Here is a 23911-nt window from a genome sequence, read left to right on the forward strand (position 1 = left end):
TGTCCTGTCACATGCGCGCAAGCAAACATGAGCACGTCTGACTCGATGATCACGGAAACTCGCTGTCAAAGCGTTGGAGTGAGGAAACGCGGCAGCAGAATCGAGCGAATTGACCTTCGTGCTGCCTATAGTCAACTATAATAGATAGAGGTAATGGGACGAGGGCGACCCACGCGCCAAGGTCGTTTGCACGGAAACCGGCAGGCGGCGTTGCACCTCCTTTCGCCTAAAGTCCCTTGATTATCAAGGGGCTTTATTTCACCTTAAAACCCCGTGAAAATTTGAAAGCAGCGACACTCTTCTCAGTGGCGTAGCAACGGGGAGGGGGGGGGGAGGCGTGGGTCCCGGGTGCATGGGGCCAGTAGGGGGGGAGGGGGGAGGTGTTATACACGCCTGAAGACACCCGAAAATTGTCGAGTCGATATTCTCGCCTTCCTCGACTACACCCGGAGAGGTGACAGAAGAGCTATCGGCACCGGGTGCCAGATGACCTATAGCTACGCCACTGACTCTCCTCCCCTTGGCGCTTTCCTCCTCTATTCTCCTCACGCGCTGGCTGAGGGCGCTGCGCACGGCACGCTTTCTCCTTGTCTCCCGCAGTGGGGCCGCAGTATTCGATGGAGGCGCATGATTTTGGGCCAGTTGCGCGCTCCAATGGTGGAGAAAATTTGTAAAAAATGGTGGTAACAGCATCGAGAATGCTAAAATTTTTTCCTTGCCTGTGCGCGCATGTGCACCGCAGTTATTATATTTAGCGTGCCTTCTTCTAATAAATTAATCACGAGTGCGTCGTCCGTCCATGTGTTTGTCTTCTCATTGTGAAAGTAGCTTTTGTGCTATGGCTTCTAAACTGAATAGGACGGTTGCGCAATTTCAGTGCCAGCAAGCAAGCGCGATCACGTGAGCACGCACCCTCTGCTCATTGGCTGTATCCGTGAGAAAACCAAGCAATAATCCGTCCATGTGTTTGTCTTCTCATTGTGAAAGTAGCTTTTGCGCAGTGGCTTCTAAACTGAATATGACGGTTGCGCAATTTCAGTGCCAGCAAGCAAGCGCGATCACGTGAGCACGTACCCCCTGCTCATTGGCTGTATCCGTGAGAAAACCAAGCAATAATCCGTCCATGCATGTGTTTGTCTTCTCATTGTGAAAGTAGCTTTTGCGCTGTGGCTTCTAAACTGAATAGGACGGTTGCGCAATTTCAGTGCCAGCAAGCGCGCGCGATCACGTGAGCACGTATCCCCTGCACGTTGGCTGTATCCGTGAGAAAACCAAACAATAATCGTCACCCACTCGTGCGTGCATGCCAGCCCAATTTAAAGCAAATTCAAGCACTGAAATATAATGCACATACTACACTGGAGTCGTCTAAGTACGCCTAAGCATTACTCCAAATTTGGGTTGGCCTACGTCCAAATTTCAAGCCAGCTCCCCCTCAGATTTCAACTTGGCTTATCCCTAAATTTAAGTTGGCCCCACCAAATTTAGGTTATCACACCTCCAAATTTAATTTGGTCCACCCCTTAACTTCAAGTTGCTCCCCCCCTCCCCAAATTTTATGTTGCCCCAATGCCAAATTTCAAGTTGGCCCACCCCCAGATTTCAACTTGGCTTATTTACAAATTTCAAGAGCAGGGGGAAATTAAACATGTAGTAAGATGCGATTGGAAGATTGGTGGAAGTAGGGAAACGACAAAGAAAAAATAAGAAAAGAAAGAAGGCGCACGGAAACAAAGTTCCCAATAGGGGTTCAGAAAGCATGGTGATGGAAATTCATCGTGTTTTTTTTTCCTTTCTTCTTTAACATAGGTAGGACATTAGGCAACATAGTAACAGGGGCTTGGTGGCGCAACCCACCACTCTGTTTCAAAGGGGACGCTCATAGCATCGATCTATCCGTCCATTCATCCTGATCCAACGTTACTCTTCTAGTAACGTTGTCCTGAACCGCACCCCAGTGCGCGCTTGTTCGCCGCGTACTCATCGGAAGAGTGCGATAGGTCGGAAAATCATGCTTGACTCTTGAATGCTTACATTGCTCACACTGTCAACAAAAGGAGAATAAGTTCTGTGTATAGTGAATAGATAGTTTTGTCTCGAACGCCCCCAGCCTATGGGCTATACGTATACATATCCGCCTACGAGAAAGTTTGCGGAAGTACACGTGGCTACTCGGAGTAAACGGGTCTACAGGCACATCGAAATGCGACCGCCGAGACCGTGATCGCAAAAAAAGAAAAAAAAAGAAAGCTCTGAAAGAATGCATGAAACCATGTTATATAGGACAAAAGAACTCTGTTTGCAAAAGAAGAGTCAAAACAATTACCTCAGTCGTTCTGCTCAGCTTAATGTGTTTAGTTCTCTGTCGCTCAAACTCTTAATAATACCTTTGATTAAGAAGTGGATCCGCGTGAGGACATAGAAAGAAACAATTCTCATGCTTCTCCATTGTGCACGTCGCATACAACACCATTGGCGCAGAGGAAATTACTCTTTGTAAGAGCCACGTACAACATCGCAGATGCTGTTCGTGGTTTAAGCTTTCTGTGAACCTGTTCTTCAGAGCTTCGATGAATAAGTACATACTACAAATATTGTGACTGATACAAAAGTCCACCCCAGTCACAGTGCTCAGTGTACTCTGAGGGTAACAGGGGTGTTTTGGCTTCTGTTTGCCTGACGAGGAGGATGTGCCCACATGAACAACAGTTAATCATGACGCACTTCCTTGCAACGTAATATATTAGCCGCGAGTCACTCATCTCCATTGCTAATGATGAGTGGCTAGCACGGGATGCTTCTACTGTGGCTATTGGCGGCGAGGAGTTACGGAGTCGCCCTCTATCGGAAGCGCCCCGCTGCCGTAGTATGAGGGATCACGTGGCGCGCTCCTCATAGGTTTTGTTGTCAGTGCTCACTGAAAACACCACGCGCGAGCTCTCCCGGACATTTCTTTAAGTACTTTCGAAACGAGAGAAGTTTCTTACTGTCTGACTAATAATCTTGGGCAAGCTGAAAGCACACAATCGTTTACAGCCGCTATCTCTTTACCGAATACGTAGTGAACGCCACTGCGCGCGGTCGCCGCGATGGAGTCTCCCGAACCGGCTTCTTGCGTGAAAGGTAGGTAAACGCTGAGAGCAAACTATGTGAAATATTTTCTTATAGTGTTTGTATAACTAAATGGAGCCTATAGAATGAAGCCCCAATGCAGCGATCGCGCAGATTCGCAGCGACCGACAGCGCGTCTGCATGCTTGTCCGCGCACTGTTTCGCTTTCTCCGCGCGCGCGTTTTCGCACCGTGCCATGAGCTTTAGGCCGCAGAATATGAGCATTTGACAGTATACAGGCAACCATTGTTGCGTGGGCGCTATCAGAGCTGTTCAAAAATAATTTCATTATAGAGACTTCGACGCCTACGGGGACTGTGATGTGCCGTCGCGACGATGCAATCTTTTTTTTTCTTCTAAATTTTTTGACCATTCAATACTATTTCTCAAGTTGCGTTGCACTGTATGTTTATCGGCATTCTCAGCGTGCAATTTCCCGCTGCTCCTTTTTTGTAATCCAGTGCATTAATTCATAACACAAACATGACCATATGCCATGCTTTCTTTAACTGTGCTTCTTACCGCTGCCTTTCCACTCCACTGAACTTGGCAGTATCTATAGTATCGACAAGTTCATAGACCAAACCGTCATGACATTAGTTGGGCAGCGGACTCAGGCGAGCGTCTCAGTGCGCGTTTTGAGAACATCGCAGACCGGACGCCGTAGCAGAAATCTTCCTCACGTCTGTGCTTGCTGCATACTCGAGTTGTAGCCGATGACTGCCAGTTTTATGTTTCGCGAGCCAAGTTTCACACAGCTTCTTGTCCTGCGGCTACGTGTGAATAAGGCCGACACCGGCCTCCGTTACATGCGTCCGGCCCTGCGGCACCGAGCAGTAGACTACCATGTTGCGCGCCTTCAAAGGCAGCCACTACCTATTGTAGTGCTTTCAAGCGTTGTAAAGGAGACACTCGAAGCGGGAAAATTTCGCCACTAAATGAAAACCGCAGCGTACGAGGGAATTTAAACTCGTTTTCAGCTCGCTTCGGCGCGCCCGAAGCAGCCGACGCGGCCGCTATGTCCACGTGATCCCTCCTAGCACGTCACGCCGACGGTGGCGCCAGCTTTTCCAGTGGTGGAGCTCGAGGCCAATAGAGAGTTCGGCTTCTTCTAACCTCCCTTGGGCGAGTGTTTCGTATGTAGAAGGTACGTGCGGCTGCGGCAAATCACTGCGCTAGGGCTCTGGCCGTAGTTCATACCAGCACAGTCTTCTCAACGCTGACAGTGTTTTTCTCACTGTTCAATGAAGCCAAAACATACCCAACGCCGTCATAGTTCGGAAACGTGTGCAGTGCCCTATGCTCAGGGGTTTTGGGAATTTCACCCAGCTCAAAGGCGCGATTTTCAGCGCCGAAGCCAACGATGCGTCGCTATTGGCCTAACGAAATCACGTGGGCTCTCGCGCCAAATTGGTTTGTTTACAGCCGCGCTCCACCGCCATTTTCAAATTTCTCTTGAGAAGCGTCTATACGATTGGCGAGGAGCAAATATTGGTGCCGTTGCTCTGCAGTGTTGTTTTGGTTTGCGAACGCCTTGATCTAAGTTTTGTGGCAAGTGCGACGTCGTTTCACGGCATTTTCCATCACCATGACCTGCTGCGCCTTCGTATGCCAAAATGGTTTCAGCAAAGGCTTGAGTGTCTTCTCGACACCGCCCGGTAAGCGCGACAGGTTAAGAAAACTTACCGTACAGTTCACTGAGCATGTTGCCATTTGTCTGCACGCTTTAACACGATTCCTACGCGACGTGTACTTTGTTTATATAAGCAGTGCGTGGTCATATATGGTGCGCTTAATCGTTTTGTACGCCAACAGGCTTGAATTCGCGGGCACGCGAGGATGCGTGCGGAAAAGTGATTATGAAACTTTTTAACTTTTTCAGCCCTGTCCTTTTGACAAAGTTTGAGGCTCGAGCGTGAAAACTTATCTTAGGAAAGCAACCCTCTGCCTTTTGTGGTTACTTGCTTGCCTTCTTTAGACTGAATAGCTTTGTTAGTCTCTTTTGTTCGTGTTCGTCGTTAGAGCCCGCCCGGTGGATTTGCGATACGAAGGAAAGGAGTGCGTGCTCTCCCGAAGCCGAGTTACGGGGTGTGTTCGTCGCCTAGCGAGAACGTCATATGTCATTGAGACGTACTGTTCGTGCTAATTCGCGTGAGCTGTAAAGTGCGTGAAGGTCAATTAAGATACGCCGTTCGAGCACTCGCAACGAAAACGTGCGGTCGCGCGCTCGTTCACTGGCTGATTTTTAGTCGTCGTTTGCTCATTCGTTTAGTCGTTTGCTTGCTCGTTCGTTCAAATAATAGTTCGTACGGCCACTATGTCTCTGGTGAGATGCACTTGCTCCAGGGCACTTAGGCTGGTGCGTTTAATTACGTTACGAGTCGACAAATGGTGCCTAAACATCAACGATTACATCATTTTTACTTACCGCAATTTCGGCCGCATCATAGCGCGGCAATTATTTGCGCAGTCATCACTTCACTGAAGTCATATCTCGCAAATGTTATTTCGGAACGAGCGCAACCGTCCTCCATGCATGCACCTTAGTACAACACGGTTCACGACAAGTACGTCACTTCTTGAACGGACGAGCTAACACGCGTCGAAATGTTACTCGTGATGAGTTACTAAACTGAAAAAAGCCGGCAGATCCCGCGCCCTTTGGGAATCGATGTTATGCGAAGGAGTGTGTGGGGAGCCTACCAGGTTATCGAAACGACCATGAGGCACCAAGACGTAGGCAGCTATTTCATGACATGCATGTCAGGACCAATCATTTATGTTCGTGTTACACTCTTGTCATACTATGCCAATTTTGGTACATACCAGTATGTAGGTGGCTGTACACACGTCATGATATCCATGTCATGACCGATCATTTATGCTCGTCACACACTCTTGTCATACTATGCCAATTTTGGTGCATACCAAGTTAACAAGACGACCATGAGAGCACCAAGACGTAGGCAACTGATAGAGTGATACTGTCAAACTGGCAAATGTGTACCAAGAAATACTTCGCATTTGAAATAATTTACTCAACGTAAGCTTGCTATGCACTTGTTTGAGCCTGAATGAAGTGCTGTTACCGCGTTCCCGCTACGCGAATGAATACTCAAAAACTTATTTCATTTTCTATGTGTCCCGACTTGATTGGCCGCGCATATTTTGTTGACTTTGAGGCACGAGAAACATAATAGCACAAGTGCCCACCTCGGGACCTTTGCACGTGCTTAGAAGATTGGCATGCACGTTGGTGGCACAGTAGCTTGTAATACTATATCGAACCTCCAGAGCAGCGATTGTGCTCTTTGCCAGCCTTTGTGCATCATAGCTGATACACATCGTGAATTCACACGGTAAGGACGGCGCTGCATATTTAGGTTACTGAGGGCTTGCTGGATGCCAGGATGTTGGCATTCGATCATAAACGCATTATTTACACCCATTCGCAACAACTTGCGACACGCGCTTCACAAATGTTGCATACCTAATCGTAGCGCACGTGATACATTCGGGGTCGTCATGGCGTGGCGTTAGCGCTCATTTAGATACTTTCTGTAAGTATAGTTATCAAAATGGGGGGGATGCTGCCGTCATTGAATCTGTATGACATACGGCGCGCGATGTGCTGTTATGGCCCTTGGATGTTACACGGAACATCATGGAGATAGCAGAAATGTGTCTCGAGTGTCCATATAAATGTTATCGCAATAAAACACTGAGTATTCATGTGCACAGTGCAGGAGGTTGTCGGAACAGTGCACTAAGAACTGTAACTGCGGCAAGAGGAGTGTGCGTGCAGGGCGCGGAGATGAGGTGCTCCAGCGAGCAGTTTGTACGACTGAAATCATGTGGTGCCACCAGCTTGCTTTGTGTTTGGTTTAGTCAAAATACAAGACATCTGGGAAAGCCCATGTGCGGGAACTTCAAAGGGGCCTAGGGGTGTCGCCAGACTCGCCACCTGTTTTTCATTTTATGCATTTTTTTGGCTTGCTTCTACTCGCAGCAAGAGTGAACTTTTTTTGGTATTCTAGGCATGTAATACAGTAACACAATTCATCTTAATATTCCGTTTGAGTGTCTTTTTACTATGTCTACAGAATATGAAAAACTGCAGATCACATTCACTTTGGATATCAGTGTTATGTGAATAAGTTTTATACGCATAAGTTAAATTGACATTGTTATCCATGTCATCGCTATTGGCATGCTGTTATTTCCGTCGTCATCGGCTGTCTTGTTATTGTCGTCACTTTTGTTTGTCTCCATCATACCATTGTCGTATGTCACATACAATGTAGCTAAAACCAAACTTTGGTTCTAGTAACGCTGGTAACAATAATCGTTACCAACATCATGCCTAATCGCTGCAGTGTTATTGTGTCTTGTCACCGTCATTACATTTTCGTCATTATCATGAGATTCATGACTTATCGGCACTGCCAATTTGCTGCTGTTGCACAAAGTGTCCACGTTACACACAATTTCTCGCCTTACATGGACACTTAGTACTACTTGGTAACACTTTGGGCATACCCAAATAAGGCTGGATAGTGAGGTACTAACAGAGTAGGAGGGCCGAGAAATGGGGCTGTTGCAGAAGTGTAATTTTTGTGAGATAAAGGTTGCCTAACTTAAAGAACTTATTGGCATCTACTGCATCAATCACATCAATGAGATGTCACAGCAACATGCGCAAGTCATCACATTTATTTGAATTCTTGTTCACAGTAGTACGACCGAAAGTCGACAATGGCACGCATAGGGAGCACACGCACAGCTGTGGCACTAGGCCTTGCAACACTTTGATGCTACACTTTATTACAGGTTTGATAACAAACATTCAACATAGGGATTAGTGAAAATCAAGGGCAACATGAAACAGAAATAACATTTTGTAAAATGGCATGAAGAATTTCCCATCTTTCTCACACCAGAATGTGTACACACCATCTCTGCAAGCAATGTGACAAAAATGTTCAAGGGGAGTTCATCCACAAACAAGAATGCTCTAGTAAACTTTAAATGAACAAAATCCTTCAAAAAGACAGCACATATTATGTTCATTTCTGAAGGTACAAAACTAGAAGCAATAACAATAATATTTTAACAGACAAATGAAAGTCATGGCATATCCTCAACTATTTCAATCCTTGCACACCACTTTCAATCGTTTATGGTCTTTAAGAAAAAAAAAAGAGATAGTAATACCATAATGCCCATAGCTTTTGGCAAGCAAACTAAGTGATGCACAATATTATGTGCACAAGAGTTAGTAGGTACCAAGAGGTTTATTTTGGATAGGCCCAATTCAAAATGAAGGTTGTGCACATTGTGCCATATTGAAAGAGAGATACAAGTCAACTTGCATCGAAAAAAAGAAAGAGCAGTAAGGTTGATCTTTCTTGATGTGAACAAAATGCTGTCCGATAAACATTGCCTTTAGTAAAAATTGCTTGAATGTATTGTCAAGCAAGAATGAAGCATTACAGACAAAAACAAATCGATAGCCCTGCCTTGCATTGCATTCCCTTACAAGGCTTGTATTGACAGAAAATTCTTTGTGGAGCCGGGCCAAGTTCATGTGCTGATTACAGCACGGTCACAAATTAGAACTATAAGTAATTGCCTATGAGATGGATTCTACTTTGCTTCTTCCCGTTTGCATTTCAATACAGGCTGCCCATATGGCTTTTGTTGGAAGTTTTCAAGCTGCTCCACGAGTGACAAAATCTGCTGCATGGCTCCTGAGGCAGGCCTGCTGCTCAAAACTTCAAAAAGATGTAGCATGGCCATTAAAAATCTCGTTGGCTTTTGAGTAGCTGAAGTATGTGGCCAATGACAGGTAGTCATGAACGCAGCACCTTCAGAACTTCTTAACAAAGACTGCATGTCAGAAGCTCTTACTGAGGAGAGACTTTGTGCCAAGCACAGATTCTGAAAGAAACTCGCCAATATGAAGACAGGGAAAGAAGAGGTACATGGCCCTCATATGTGAGGTCCAATAACAGGTGCAATCATGAATGCAGCACCTCTAAAACTTTTTACACAGACTGCCCATCACAAACTTTCACTGAGGAGAGACTGTGTGACGAGCACAGAGATTCTGCAAAAAAGGAAAAAACTTGCCAATATGACGAGCCAGAAATAAGGAACGTGCAGCAATCTCGACTATTCAAAACGCCAAAACGACCATGAAGAGCGCCACATCTAACAACCTGACCACATAACTGTTCTGTGGAAGCACATATACTCGACAATGTGTGCCTCGTTTCAACCAGCTGCAGCAAGCTGAACATGCTGTGCACGGAATGCTCAACGTTGAATACAAGCATTTAACAAGCAAGAGCTGACGCAGCCTGGTCGCTACTTTTAGTCAAAGTGGACCAACTGCAATAACTTTACAACAACCAATACGCATGCAACACAGAAGATTAATACTGGGCAAAAGTTAAAAAAACTAGTATGCTGAGGCAATCGCACTCTTAACACCTACTGGCAGATTGATGCCAGTTCAAAGTTGTTTGATAAGTTGCTGTACACATTTTTGCATGGACTGTTAGGTACCTACAGTCAGTAGCCAAGACTTATCTTTCATCAGACATTGCAAAAAGACAAGAGGACTATTTTACATGACGTTGATTAGGGGATCACACATGCCGCAAAAAACAGCTTAAATAGCTGCCAAAGGCTTCCTTGGTGCATGTGTGTTCTTTGCCTCTTTGCCATTGTAAAGAAAAGTTACATCGCTGAAGACCACGATGAACGAACTTCACTAAAAAAGGAAACTAGCAAACAGTGGCTGCGATCCAATCGCCTAATGCATGCATGATATAAATCACATGACTAGCTAACTACTGCAGACAATGATTGTACATAATGTTAACACACATCCTTGTAGTAGTCTGTCTTAAATTTCGAGACATACCAAAGGCATCTGTACTCCTGTTAATTGGTGCATGGCACAAAGAAGCAGTGCTAAATAACTTTGTCAAAATGATGTCGTGAAAAAAAGGAGTAAGCCTTAAGGACAGCACATAGTTGTAGAGTGCACGGACACCATAACAAAAGCAACTTCATGTGAATTCATGTGACAAAGATGCAACACACACTTCTGCCTTCACAACAATAGTGATTTGTATAACTCTCAAACCAACACTTGTCTTGCCGTGCAGCGATTACACACAACCAAAGGAAGTATTTCTCGTGTTCCGCACACACTCTAGTTGTCTCCATTTGACTAAGCTTCTACAGTCAGCTTTTTTCTTTACAATGCTGCAAAAAGAAATTAAAGGCTAAGAACAAATGCAGCTGTTCCCATGCCTGGTAATACAGAAGTGTGCAGCGCAAGAACTTTGCTAAGGCACTTCAGCCTAAACTAGACACAAGATACGTACACAAAAGAGAGCAACATAAAGCACCACATTCCTTTGTAGGCCATGCAAATCAATTCGTAGGCTCAGCCATCACTTGAGAGCACAAGTACCCATCTATCCCTAGCAAGACAGAAAACAAGGCCATTGTCAACTCACATTGGCCCTTCATTGGACAATGTTGGACTAGCATTAGCCCAGCTCACGAAGCCTACTTGGGTATGAGAACTGTCAGAATTGGAGAGAAATGTCAAGCAGCAGAGTGTAACAAAAGGGTCAAGATATCTGAAGTCGTATGTTCTATTGATATTTTTTCCCTATGATTCTGTTACTTCCTGATCATCAATCACATTGAAAGACCGATTCTGGAATTAATGGTAGCATGGTGCCATGTCAGCCAATGATGAAGGGCAAAACCAAACAAAAAAGAAGAAAAAATATGTGATCATGTTAGCACTGGTAGTCGCACACAACGGCTGACTGTTTTAGTCCTAAATTGTGTGCAATTCTGTAAAAAAAAGCTACTTTTAGTCTTTGCTGCACTCGGTGCCGTTCCTGTCCACTTTCTGTCCATGTTCGAAACACCTCACTCTTCATCTTCTTTTCTGAAGATAGAGAAGTGCCACTGCGACTTTTATCCTAGCGTGCCACATTTCACCAGGCAGTCGTAAGCCAGCAACAAGGTGAATGAGGTTTGGAAATGCTACTGACAGCTGTTAATTGTTTATGATATGTTAGCTCCTGAAAGTTGCACACTTTTCCCTAGATTTCTTCTGGAACAAGTGATACAACATGAAATTTACATGGTAACAAAGGAGCACAGGATAAATGTTCCCTTGTGGATGCATATTAGTGCGGTCCAAAATCAAAGATTATCATTCTCCTCACTGCAGTTCTTATGAACACTGAAGTATGAGGGGGAGCCGTAAAATGCAGGTGTCTCATAGAATCCCATTTTACTGGGGACGATCACAGTAGTTAAGTGACACAACACTGACCAAAGTAAAGTTTGTTAATAGACGTTTAGGAGATTGTAAACAATGTTCCTATGGAGGAGCTAAAGTGTCTTTTAATTGTACCTTGCTCAGTGTTTTGTCTATTAAATACTGTGATCATATGTTGTGTGCTAGAAAAAAACAAAAATCGGATTCTTTCATACTGCAAAGCTGGGAAACTTCCGTGAGAAATAAGAGGTGGTATGCGGCACAAATGCGTTGAAAGGAGACGACTATGCAAACTGTCAGACAGTTGCACCACCGAGAATAATCACAAGACAGTGACAAAATAATAACGGATTTGGATAAGATCGCTGCTGTTCCTGAAAAGGCACAAGCGTCAGTTTTATGTGCGACTCTCGGCTAGATGGACGGAAAAGTGCAGTGTAGGCAGTGTGTGCTAAAATGAACATCAATGCCGTGCCGTGCAGAGGGGAGAGAGAATTTCCAGTCAAGTGCGCTTCTATCTACCAGCAACAGTGCACACGTTCCACGTGTAAGTGACTCGAGTAACACACGCAGAACTCGGAATCATGCATTGTGGCATAGGGCAGGCATAACTTCCAAAAGACTATACCTCTCACAACTCTTTCACATGACATCCACACACAATATGCCACAGGCTGCAGACCAGGACCACATGATGTAGCAGAAATACATGACGCTTTCAAAGAACACCTAGCAGACAACTTAATTGGGCACTCATCATCCACAGTAGTAACCTTGTACAAGGTTAAGGAACTGCTGACGACACCAGTACCCACCATGAGTGAAAAGACGCATAGAGTTTGGTAAACAAGGACACAGGAAGTATACTTATGTGTGAGCATCATTATAAAGCAATGAATGGACCTATTTATCTTTACTTTATTTTCTACGATAAGAAAAATTTTAGTAGATGATGAATTATGACTAACTGGCCAGACTCACAATTCTTTCATCTGGAATGCACCTATGGTACAAATGCATCAACCATTTACCATGGTTGTAAAATCGTAAATGTATGAAGCTCAACCATGAGAATTCAAATGCAAACAAAAAGCAAAAATAATGTGAAATTTTCGCTCATACATTGTGAATAAGGGTGCTGCTTCTTCTTGCCGACAAAGAACTACGCACAGCCTTCTCCAGTTTTGGTCAATAACCATAATTTCTCTTGTGCTCACAGTACAATTTTCTGATTTGCTGTTCTAATTTGACTTACTTGCTTTTTCATTTGTTCATGGTAGTGCCCCTTTTGCTAAAGGAACAGAGACCCCAGAATTTAGGTGTAATGTTTCTTGCCAAAGTACTGATATCCAAACGAAAAATTGTAAATCACAGCATGGAGCCCACTGCTGAGAAGTGATTAAATGAACAATTTATTTTTCGATAGTGATAATCTTGCATTCTGAAGCTATCAAACACTAATATTAAATGCAGCAAGTGTTAATGTCACTGGTTAGGGAAATGTAAAGTGCACGCTACAGCACTACTGTTTGTAGAGGCAAACTAAGATGACGCTTCAGCTGCCAAATCTTTTCAACATAGCACTTCACAATCCAGATTGATATCATCTTGAGCAACTTGCTTCCAGAAAACAAGAACAGAAAGAGGTGTCACAACAAAAACCTCACTTGCATTTTGAATCTTGACCTTATGCTCCATGATTTTGAATGACATTTCTATTACATTTAAGGAAGTGAAGAGCTGAAAGGTAAAATTTTGGCATATCCACTTCTTTCATTCAATGTCTGACATGTTGCCAGGTCGCAAGTTGTTTCATCAGGATCCCAAAATGGGCATTTAGCAAGTTCCCTATGTAAATGAGAGAGAAAGGAAATAATCATTCCTGTGTGGTGTGGCCAGACGGAATACAGCCTCTGAGTCACAGGGAGCAACTGATGATTTCGACAGCGTCTGCCTCCATATTCTACACTGCACATTCAAGGGCAGTCATGACCAGTCCCAACTTGCACCCGTGCATTCGGACAACTCGTCGTTATGCATACAGGCTGATATAACCGAGCCTCCTGGCCCCACATTCACAACAGTACTTGGCTGCGTTAACTGGGTACATGGTGCCGCACTGGTGACACAAGTAAGGAACTTTGGTCTCCAGGCCGTGCCCCAGACCCTGCAACGAACCGTCGCTGCCACTGCTGCTGACTTGAACATCACGGTCACTAATAGAGAGTGTTGCCACAGCATTGTCGTTCATCCGCTTGGCCCAGCTTGGAAAGAGAAAGGTAGAGAGGAACAGGAAGGTGTTTTCAATGAAAACGGACACGACAGTCATCATCTGTGCCATGAAAATGTATAACTATATCATGGCATAAGCTTCATACTCAAAGAAACACTCATAAATACTGTATTTACTTCTCGAAGGCTCATACCCCCACTTAGGAGCACAAGCGTACACTTTATTTTCATATCAATGAGATTCGAGTCCAAAACATTGTGAAAAAAATGTTTCCCTAACAGTCACACATATAAACGCATCATAACTATGTGCTGGTTCATCTCTACAAACTGCTAATGGATGGTACTAGCTACTATCCTGTCGATAATGGCATCATCAATGTCACCATATTCTGCTAGATTGCGATCACGCTGCATCTTAGATCCAGTGTGTTCCAAAGGCATCAGCTGTGCTGAGGTGCGTTGTTTATCGTGTGCATCGTGCGTTCAGGCGCATTAAGAGGGCATCGCTGCAAAGAAGCATGTGCTTGAATTTTGAATGCATGTCATGCAGCTTCATTCGAGGCCATCGTTAAGAGCTTGAAGGTGGCGGGAATCTCAAACAGTTGTGGATGAGGACAAGTGGCTTCAGGAGAAAGCTGATGAGGCGAGCTTGTCAAATGATGGGAGCAGCGGAAGCGACGAGGATGACTGAACAGAAGTGTTCATAGTTGGTCGCTAGTGGGTGCAACATATTGCATAGCTCTCGGAGCGCAGTTCAAGGATTCGGTGAGTAGTCATGAGCCTGCCTTGTGTAAGGCTCGCACCCTATCAAAAATCCAAAGGAGCGCCAGCCTTACACAGGTAAATTCGGTATTGCTTCTGAAGTTGTAGAAACCTGTCAGATGCTTCAACAAGTGAAAGGATGACACTTGGCAAGTAGAAAGGTTGGGCTCAAATAGTCAGAACCAGCTTTACTGACACTATCACGATGTCATGACACCAAGTCAATTTGTTGTCTTGTAGCAATAAGGGTGGGTATGATGACAATGCTTATAAAAATATGAACACGGATGATGTGCGCATGCGGTAGGCGCAGTAATCACAGGGGCGCAATAAGCCAGTGTATCGTGTTGTCTTACGTATTCATCTCCTGGGTGCTGAAACTGAAATTACTCCATAGAAACAAGTATGTACTATTATTTAGAGTGCTATGACACTTGCCAGTATTTGTCCTAGCTCAGAGGGATTCGTCCATCATTTAATACAAAACAATGACAACTCTGCATGGTCATCTCACACTATGCATCCTCCTGATTGGGTGTTAACATTTTGGCATAGCTTGTGAGCAATGTAGTGCATAAATATGGAAATTGCATGAGCTTAAGGTTATGACCTTAGCAGTGCATAAACATAAACAGTGCATGGGATTACACCTTGCGTAGGACTAAAATAGATGCAAATGTATGCATCACCATTAGTCGTACAGCATTTAAACAACTGCTTCACTTTATGAAGATTACACCATATCACAAGGTGTGTTAGTGGATCTGCATTTTTTTAAAAACTCATTTCAGATTATGAAGGTCATCAACACTTGACAGTACAGTCGAACATGGATATATTGAATCTGAGGGGGATCACGAAAAGGTCTGACATATTGCTAATTGGATATATAAAATAAAAATTTTATGCAATCATTCTTAAGGAGATTTTACTGCTGTTCACTACACACAATAATTGATTAAATGTGGGTTCAATATATCCGGGTTCGACTGTATTTGCTGAACAAAGACATATGCAAGATGCGGATATGCAAGATTTTTGCAAGCCCTGTTGTGAGCTGATGATTATATTGCAATAGGTGGAGGCAGTATTTACTTTCTTTTCTGCACAACATTGACAGCCCTTTTCAATCCTATATTGGTAAGCACAACCAGGTAAACTTCTTTCTAAGTGTACCTGGTAACGGTAGGTTGAGTTGTTCCATTATTACCAATGGCTGACCACATAACCTGGGATGTCCATTCGGTTGTTTTATTGTAAGCAGCGTGCAGTGAGCTTTGCTTATCCTTCCTTTTCCTTTACTTATACAACTACTGGAAGTACAGAAGCATTGAGTGCTCAATCCATATTTGAGGCCAATTTTCTGTTACAGAATATTTATAGCCAATTAAATTTTAGAATTACGGCATTTGCATTCACAACGATACATGGAATCATCTATTCCTCAGTTCAGCAGCAAGTACCCATGAACTTACTTGTTTGTGAACTCCCCCGTAAATCCTGGCCTTGAGAGCTCGGCAAACTTCGCATTGAGGTAGTTCATCTCTTCATCCAGCTTGTTTTCAGATCCACTGGACAAAGCAAAGACAATTCTGATAAATGAAAAAAGTAACAAATTATGTGTTGAATCTATGTGCTAACTGCCTTAGGCATATCAATTCCGATGAAGAGTCAGATATACCTATACATATTTGATGAATGCCATAAAAATACGAAAGCACTCATAAAACTGGAGTAGCGATCATAAGAATTGAACCTCATTGCCTTTCAGTGAGTCACGCAGTGTCTGACGTTGATTACTGCTGCTCTAAATAATGATCTCAAGCCATGACAAAACCCAACATGATCTGATATGCCAAGGGGTAAGAATTAGTTGCCCTCATGTCATGCCTCCTACAATTGTCATTTTTTTAGCAGAGCTCACAGTGAAATAACTGCAGTCAATGCTCGTAATGCGAAAATGATGGACATGTAAAAAACGCACAGTTCAGAAAGTTATCATGCTGCAATAATGCTGCAAGGGACCCCTGCAGCATTATTGAATGGATGTACAAACCCTACATTAAAAGTGCAACGTACAACAACATTTCATTCACATGGCTGGTTACGTGGATAATATATTATGCTCAGTAGTGGATTCTGAAGCCATCTGTTTAAAAGGCTTATGTGGCTTTCACACTATAAGACTGCCTGAAAAAGAGGAAGAAGTTATGACTATCTTTCCAGGTTATTGGTACAGCCAGACAGCGATGTTAAGTTCGAAAGGCAGCTTTCAAAAGAGATGCTGCCCTGTCTACAGCCAGCTCTGAAGCCCTTTTTAAGCTTACCCTTTTACATTACCTATGCACTATCGTGCATTGGTGAGCCCTTAGAACCCAAATCGGTAGCGCCCGAGAACCCAGACAAAAAATCCGATTCCTCTCGTATGATTATTAGCACATGAGACATCAGTTTGAAGTACCACCGTGAATGGCATACATTAGAATTACAAGGTAGATGTTCACAGGGATGTGGGTACTTAAAGGCATAAACAGTGTTAAAATAAGGGATTCCTCATGCTGGAGCCAATGCTTCGACAAGAAGACAAGCCTTCCTCAGGGCTCTGGCACTATCACCAAGACAAGTCCCCCATGTAAAAAAAATTGGCTTCAAATTGAGGTATCCCTTGTTATCGACTGTTGCTCACTTTGTGCATTATCATTGTTGTTAGCGCTTCACGAATCTAAAAAGTATAGAAAAAAAAGTTGGAGGTTTAGTATAGCAGGAAACTACTTTGTGTGCTTTGCATGTAAATGCTTTCAAGGTGCGCATTTAGTAGTTCTATGCGAGATGATTTGTGAAAGATTGTCATACCACATAGCGAAAACAAAAAACATGATGAGGGCTCAAGCAAGGATATCAGCTGTCAATTGCCAAGCACAGTTTATTAAAGTAAATCAGAAACCTCCAAATATTGAACTGGATTTCCGTTTCTAAAAGAAGTGAAAACATACATAAGACATTGCTGAAAGCTCAGAAATTCTCTCAGCATCGTGTTCCCTTACTCTGATCATGATGGATGCTTTTTTTATTCTCGCATGTCAAAGCAAACTGATGCAAAGAAAAAGGAACTATCACCATCCATTACGAAGTAGCAAGCTGAAATGGCAGCTATCGCTCTATTTGAATGACAGCATGGTAGCTCTAGCTTCGAAATGCACTGTGATGTTTTCATGTAAAGTGACCCCTTGATGCACCTGCATCTAAAACGGCTCCAGAAATTAGAGGACTGCACAAATGCGGCCTCGTGTTCTGCAGGTGCCTGAGGCATGGTTTTAAATATTTTCTTTGGGTTGCTTGCCTCTCCTTCTCTACACATGAAAGCGCTTTATTTAGGCAGGCGACAACCGCAGGATGGGATGAATGGCTATGGAGGTTATGGAGAACAGTTGTCATTAGTACTGCAAAGGAACCACGGCACTTCTGGGATAACTTTATCAATGTGAAGAAATGCAATTCAGAATTCATTGAGCATTGAGACTTCATTGAGCATACTTTACAAATGTATGGAGCAGTGAGGAAAAGGCTTTGGAATGACAACCTTCAACATTGTTGGGCTGCTGAGCACGAGGTCGCGGGATCGAATCCCGGCCACGGCGGCCGCATTTCGATGGGGGCGAAATGCGAAAACACCCATGTACTTAGATTTAGGTGCACGTTAAAGAACCCCAGGTGGTCGAAAATTTCCGGAGTCCTCCAGTACGGCGGGCCTCATAATCAGAAAGTGGTTTTGGCACGTTAAACCCCATAATTATTATTATTACAACCTTCAACATAACCATGAAGAATTTTCGTGTGGCTCATATCTAGATGCCAGAAGGAATCTGTACATTTGCAAGAAAAAAAAACTATATCTTGAAACAACCACATCATAGGAAATGGCCGTTGTCACAAACGCAACATAATTACATTCACAAAACATGACTTCATTCCAATGAATAGATAGATGGCAGGGGCAGCCCATTTGGCAATGTAGGGGCGTGCAAATTTGTGTTCTAAACTTTTGAATAATGAATTCAATATTTTCTTGTTTGATTTAGTCTTTGAATCGAGTGGTCACTATTCGTAAATAAGAATATTCTTAAAATAATTTTTAAATAGAGGTGGGTTAATATAAATTTTTTGGGATATGAATAAGATTACGAATAGTCGGTATTGAATATTGAATAGTCAAGCACAGACGCATATACTTGCAGCAGGAATAACTATTTTGTTACAATTAGTTAATACTCCTTGTAGTGAATAGTGAAAAAAAAGTCAGTTAACTTTCTGGAACAAAGGATCAGTTTTAAACACAAGATTAAAATTTTTGTTAAAGAAACTGCATGAGTAGCCTGGTAGCAAACAAATTTTCCAAGAAAGAATGGTTGCTGTATGACTAGCTTTCCAAGTACGCTAAACAATTGGTTATTGAAAAAATATCGGAGGTTGTGGGGAAAAAAGAAATATCTGCTGATGGACTTGTGTGCCGTAAGCACATGTAAAAGGGCCTGTTGCAAGAAAACATCATAGGTTGTAGTATAAAGCATAAAACTACTACACGACAAGACTGCCAAAAATACAAGATGATAGGCAATAAACAAAAAATCACAGGTTGTCAAGTAGGATTTCCCTGCGAAACCGAAAACAAGGATTTCATTAGACATTTTGTTTCTGGGCATTACTTCAAGAACTTATGTTGTTGTGACAACTTCTGATGACTAGCAATACCTTGTTTAGAAAATGGTGAACAGTAACTAGGCTTTAACGTTCGATTGTTCAGAAATATTTATTTAGTTTCGATGTTCAAAAACTTCGAATAGTTTCTCCTGGAATTTGAATATGAATAGTTAGCTTGTAGAATCCAAGTCACATTTGAAACTTCAAATATTCCTCCATCCATATTTTGCAATACTTCAAACTGCCAACTGTGTGCAATCAAGCATAAGATTGGAGCAAAAGTGCAATAAAGTTCATCCCAGCAGCTATAGTAGATATAAAACACGAGAAGGTTATGCAGCACAGAGCACTATATTACTCAGAGCAAGACTTCTGCAGCTAAACCATTATCATTTGCACATGCAGATAAAGTCTTCATGTGCAAATAAGCTGCTTAACTGCTCCTAATGCTTCATAACATTCAATGTAATGAGAGAAACTTGCTAACATTATGAATGCACTAGGATGTGAAGATCGTATTATATTAATGGGGTAAATAGCTGTTTATTCATCAAAAGCTATTCCAAAACTGTTTGATATTCATTTCACTTCTAGCCCTATTTTATCAATCTTAAATTAAACTATGTGTGTGGTTGTACATGCCAAAAGCACAACCTGATTATGAGGCACGCCGTAGTGGGGGACTCCGAAAATTTGGACCACCTGGGATTCTTCAACATGCACCCAAGTCTAAGCACATAGACATTTTCGCATTTTGCCCCCATTGAAACGCGGCCACCATGGCCAAGATTTATTTGATTTTTATTCAATCTTGAAAATTATTATTTCCACAGGCCTAAGTCACTGTGCTTGAACAATGTCGCTTAGCAATTTTTATGATGAGGAGTTGCCCCGGAAAACACCCTCTTTCCAACATGAAAGCATTTGGGAAGCTGCAGAGAAAATGCTTCATTAAAAAATTTAATCCAGGAATTGTAATAATGCATTATTCAAGAATAGCGTTCAGTCGAGGTTGGCAGTGCACTCCACCTGGCAGAGCTGAAAAAACATGTTGAATCAAAGCGTGTTTACGAATACGTGGTTGAGATCACTTGCTAATAACAATGAAAAAAGGGCAAGAACTACAGCAGAAAAATGGGGTTAAAATTCAGGTTATTAGAAGAAGGTAACACGGTTAGCCTGACAGGAGGTGGCCTGATACCATCCAACAAACCCCTCTGAAAACGAAATGTTTGTGAAGCGAACATTATAGGAGTTCATCAAGAACGGTTTACTCTATGTGAAAAAGGGCCACAGCTATCAGCAGAAGAAACCTCCTTGAGTGGGGATTCCTTACCTGTTGGTGCTCGTGAAGCTGTTGGAGTCACTCAGGTTTCCATTTATGCTGTTGCTACTTAAACCACCGGTTCGCACTCCTGGAACTGTCCTAGGTTTCTTGAGTGACAGATTGGAGCCTTGCATCAGTTCTCGCATTTGCATGTCTGCCTTCTTGTATGGATCATAGCTGTCATCAGAAGGATACCTGAATGCAAATGAGATCCACGAGGATGGGGATAATAACTATACATCATCAATTTCTCTGTAACCCTTGCATGTATACACATTCCCAACGAGAGCTCCCTGGGCATTGTGATAATGCCCTCTGTACTGTTGTAAAACATGTGACCCCCCATCAAAAGTACTGCAGAAACCGCAACACACAGCTTTGTACACCAGGGCAGCAGTACAGACAGGAGATGCTCTCTCCCTCTAATGGAAAGGTCTATATCAGCAGTCTGAGACTGAGAACAGTCCCTCAATATACAGATATCAAACCTCAGAAAATGGGTAAATATGAAGTAGCATCACTGGCTTTTAACTGCAACATTTAAAGCCAAGCTTTCTTTGCATCGTCTGGCGGGTTTAGATGCTCTGGTCGGTGGTGGTGGTGGTTCTGATGGTGGCTTGGGCTGTGAACAGAAAGTTGTGGGCAGGGAGGAGGGTACATGTGCGACGCCAAGATAAGGACGGAGGGAAAAGAGGTGGTAATGCATGTTAAGTGGTTGGCTTAAGATTGTCATTGGGGGGGTGGAAGCGGAGTAGAGACGTCGCATGTGTTTGGGGTGGCATGATACGCTTGCACTTGGCCAGCCACAATAGCAGAGCGGATGCAAGAGCTTCACTTACACTGATAACCGCAGGGTGTGGGATCTGTATGATTTCTCATACTGAGGTTTCATTTCATGATGTGTTCCTTTGGGAGGATAGTAACATACTGCAATGGTCATTACCACAAACCATAGATTAAATCTAAAAACGCTAGAGGAACAGCTCCCATGCATTGAAATCGGCAGCCGCAAAGGCGCTGCCACATTGCTACTCTGTGCAGGCGTGCAGGCACAGACGATGAGATTCGGTTCAGACAAGATATGCTATCAACATGATCCTGAGCCTCCCTTAGTGTGGTGGTGACATCTAGTTCGGGCGCCTGTCAACGCGTCCTTTCACGCACCGTAATTTTTACGTAAAAATTTTGTAAAAGCCATCAGAACATGCAGAACTACATATGAAATCAACTTTAGACATTGTCTATACGTATGTTCTAAGTGTAAACCATTGTTTTTGCATCATATTAATAATATTTTTAGCATTATCAAAATGAAAGGTAGCAACATGGTAACGCCTTTGCGGTTGCCACTCTATTTCTCTAGAGTTAGTATACTAACTCTATGCCACAAATGTACAGCAACGTCAAGAAAATATGCATTAAGAAATGCTAATGGCTTTTTGCTGGAACAGCAGAGACCCAACAAGCAAAAGTTATGCAGATCCCATGCACTGTTGGGAATCGATATAAGTGAAGCATTCCGTGCTGGATGCTTTGATTGACGATAATTAGCAGTCATGTTGACGGCTAAAGCTTAATTTTTTCAACGTTCAGTCTAACACGAGAGTGGTGAGTTGATGTTAAACATTACCTTGCGTGCACCACTGCTGTTTTTCTGCATAGCACACAGAACACACATGGAGAGGTGTTCGCTTGAGGCATTGTTGTGTGCCATATTTCGTAACCTCTCAGAGAGTTGAGCACAGTAATTTCCTCACCTGGCACATCGCATTGTGGCAGAAGTATTAAACTTGAATTGGATTAGGGCACTGTACGTGCCAAAACCAGAATTGGATTATGAGGCACGCCGTAGTGGTGGACTCTGGATTCGTTTTGACACCGTGATGCTCTTTAACGTGTCCCCAAATCTAAGTGCACATGCGTTTTCTATTTCACCCCCGTCGAAATGCGGCTGCCGCAGCCGGGATCAAATCTGCGAACTAGAGCGATGCCATAGCCACAAAGCTACCGCAGCTGGCACAGAAGTGTTGATTTGATGGTCGACGCTTCTGTAGTGTCACCTGTACCCTGCGTAGTTTGTCCGCTTGACATATTTGCATGGCGTTTATTTTTCAGAAACAGCAGCAAGGTACTGTAGGGTACCTTGAACTTAAGCTTATCGAGTTTCCCAGCAATCTAAACTTAGGGTAATAGGGTTTGCTTGCCTTCTCATGTCACCCCCCCGTCCTTTGTTAGTAGAAAGGGAAGCATTGCAGTTTCTTCAATGCTTCTGAGGAGAGTCACGGATAATTACAGCTGTCAAGATGCTATTGTGACACCCGCCAGGGAGCTCCAGAGGGCATTGTGCACATTCGACACTGTGCATACAAGACATGGCGCCCTAATCCAATTCAAGTTTAATACTTCTGCCACAATGCGATGCGCCAGGTGAGGCAATTACTGTGCTCAACTCTCTGAGAGGTTACGAAATATGGCACACAGCTTTTTATCAACATACAGGGAAAGGGAGCCTTGTAAGCATGTCCCGGCTTAATATTGACGTATGCTGTCTTTTTGCTTGCACTGGTGAGGCATGGCCATTGAGACACTGAGCACTAGACACTGTGGAAACCTGTCCTCCACGTGGTGTGCCTGACAGCAGCAGCAGCGGGAGCAGCAGGGTGAAAGTCAAAGGAAGAGGAAAAGAAAGTTTCGCTTTAAAAGCCCCTACTTATAGAGTTACAATTACCTACCATTAGAACTGATTTCTCTAGTGCCTCTGATCCACAAACCCTAATGTTATCAGTCCTCCCCAAAATTAATTTTTGCCTAGCACTGTGTTTCAGTCCAGTGATTCTTAAAGGGACACTAAAGCGAAGCAACAAATCAGTTTAGACTAATAAAGTATTGTTTGAGAACACTGCAGGCAGTCATTTCAAAATAGTAGTTTGATTATTAGATGAGAAAATGAAGGTCGAAGTATCACTATTCGAATTTTCTGCCAAAACCCCTGACGCTGGTACGTCAGTGTGACGTCGGGGATTCCAAATTATGTTTTTGCATTTGGGCCGCGTTGGCTGAGTAAAGGTTCCCGAAAGGTTCCCGAAACTTGCCAGGTTTGATATTTGGTTCCTTTAGAACACAATGTACCCAATCTGTACTGCTATATAATTAAGTAGGCCCAGAAGATGCCATCAAAATCCATTATCTCACAGCGAGGTGTGGGAACTTCAAGGGGTGTCGCCACCCGTCTTTCGTTCTTGCGCTTTGTTTTGGCTTACCAAACGTCTTACTGTAGTAAGAGCGGTGTTTTTGGTGTCCTAGAGAGGTAATTTACTGATGCAGAAGAAAGAATTTTTCTCTTCAGTGTCCCTTCAAAGACAATGCTAGGTTAAAGGTTGAGGGCTAACATGGCTACAGCTTTTTATCAACATACAGGGAAAGGGAGCCTTGTAAGCATGTCCCGGCTTAATATTGAC

General features: G+C 43.3%; 2 protein-coding genes across 9 annotated transcripts in view; one reads left to right on the top strand and one right to left on the bottom strand.

Annotated features, from left to right (window-relative positions):
- Positions 1 to 4550: 4550 nt before the first annotated feature.
- The window catches only part of Oatp30B (Organic anion transporting polypeptide 30B), a 341602-nt gene continuing 322241 nt past the window's right edge, over positions 4551 to 23911 (top strand). For all 3 annotated transcript variants that reach the window (XM_065454801.2, XM_065454804.2, XM_065454802.2), the window contains exon 1: positions 4551 to 4769. The gene's annotated coding sequence lies outside the window, so the exon portion shown is untranslated. The remainder of the gene's footprint in view (positions 4770 to 23911) is intronic.
- Positions 10826 to 23911, bottom strand: part of LOC135920514 (zinc finger C2HC domain-containing protein 1A-like) — a 42950-nt gene continuing 29864 nt past the window's right edge. For all 6 annotated transcript variants that reach the window (XM_065454806.2, XM_065454812.2, XM_065454807.2 and 3 more), the window contains exons 9-11: positions 20463 to 20648; positions 15904 to 15999; positions 10826 to 13695 (exon numbers count right to left, since the gene is read on the bottom strand). In XM_065454806.2, the coding sequence (XP_065310878.2) occupies positions 13464 to 13695; positions 15904 to 15999; positions 20463 to 20648 (514 nt within the window). In that variant the 3' untranslated portion in view covers positions 10826 to 13463. The remainder of the gene's footprint in view (positions 13696 to 15903; positions 16000 to 20462; positions 20649 to 23911) is intronic.

Source organism: Dermacentor albipictus, chromosome 5 (assembly GCF_038994185.2).
Source record: "Dermacentor albipictus isolate Rhodes 1998 colony chromosome 5, USDA_Dalb.pri_finalv2, whole genome shotgun sequence".
NCBI classification, from domain to species: Eukaryota; Metazoa; Arthropoda; class Arachnida; order Ixodida; family Ixodidae; genus Dermacentor; species Dermacentor albipictus.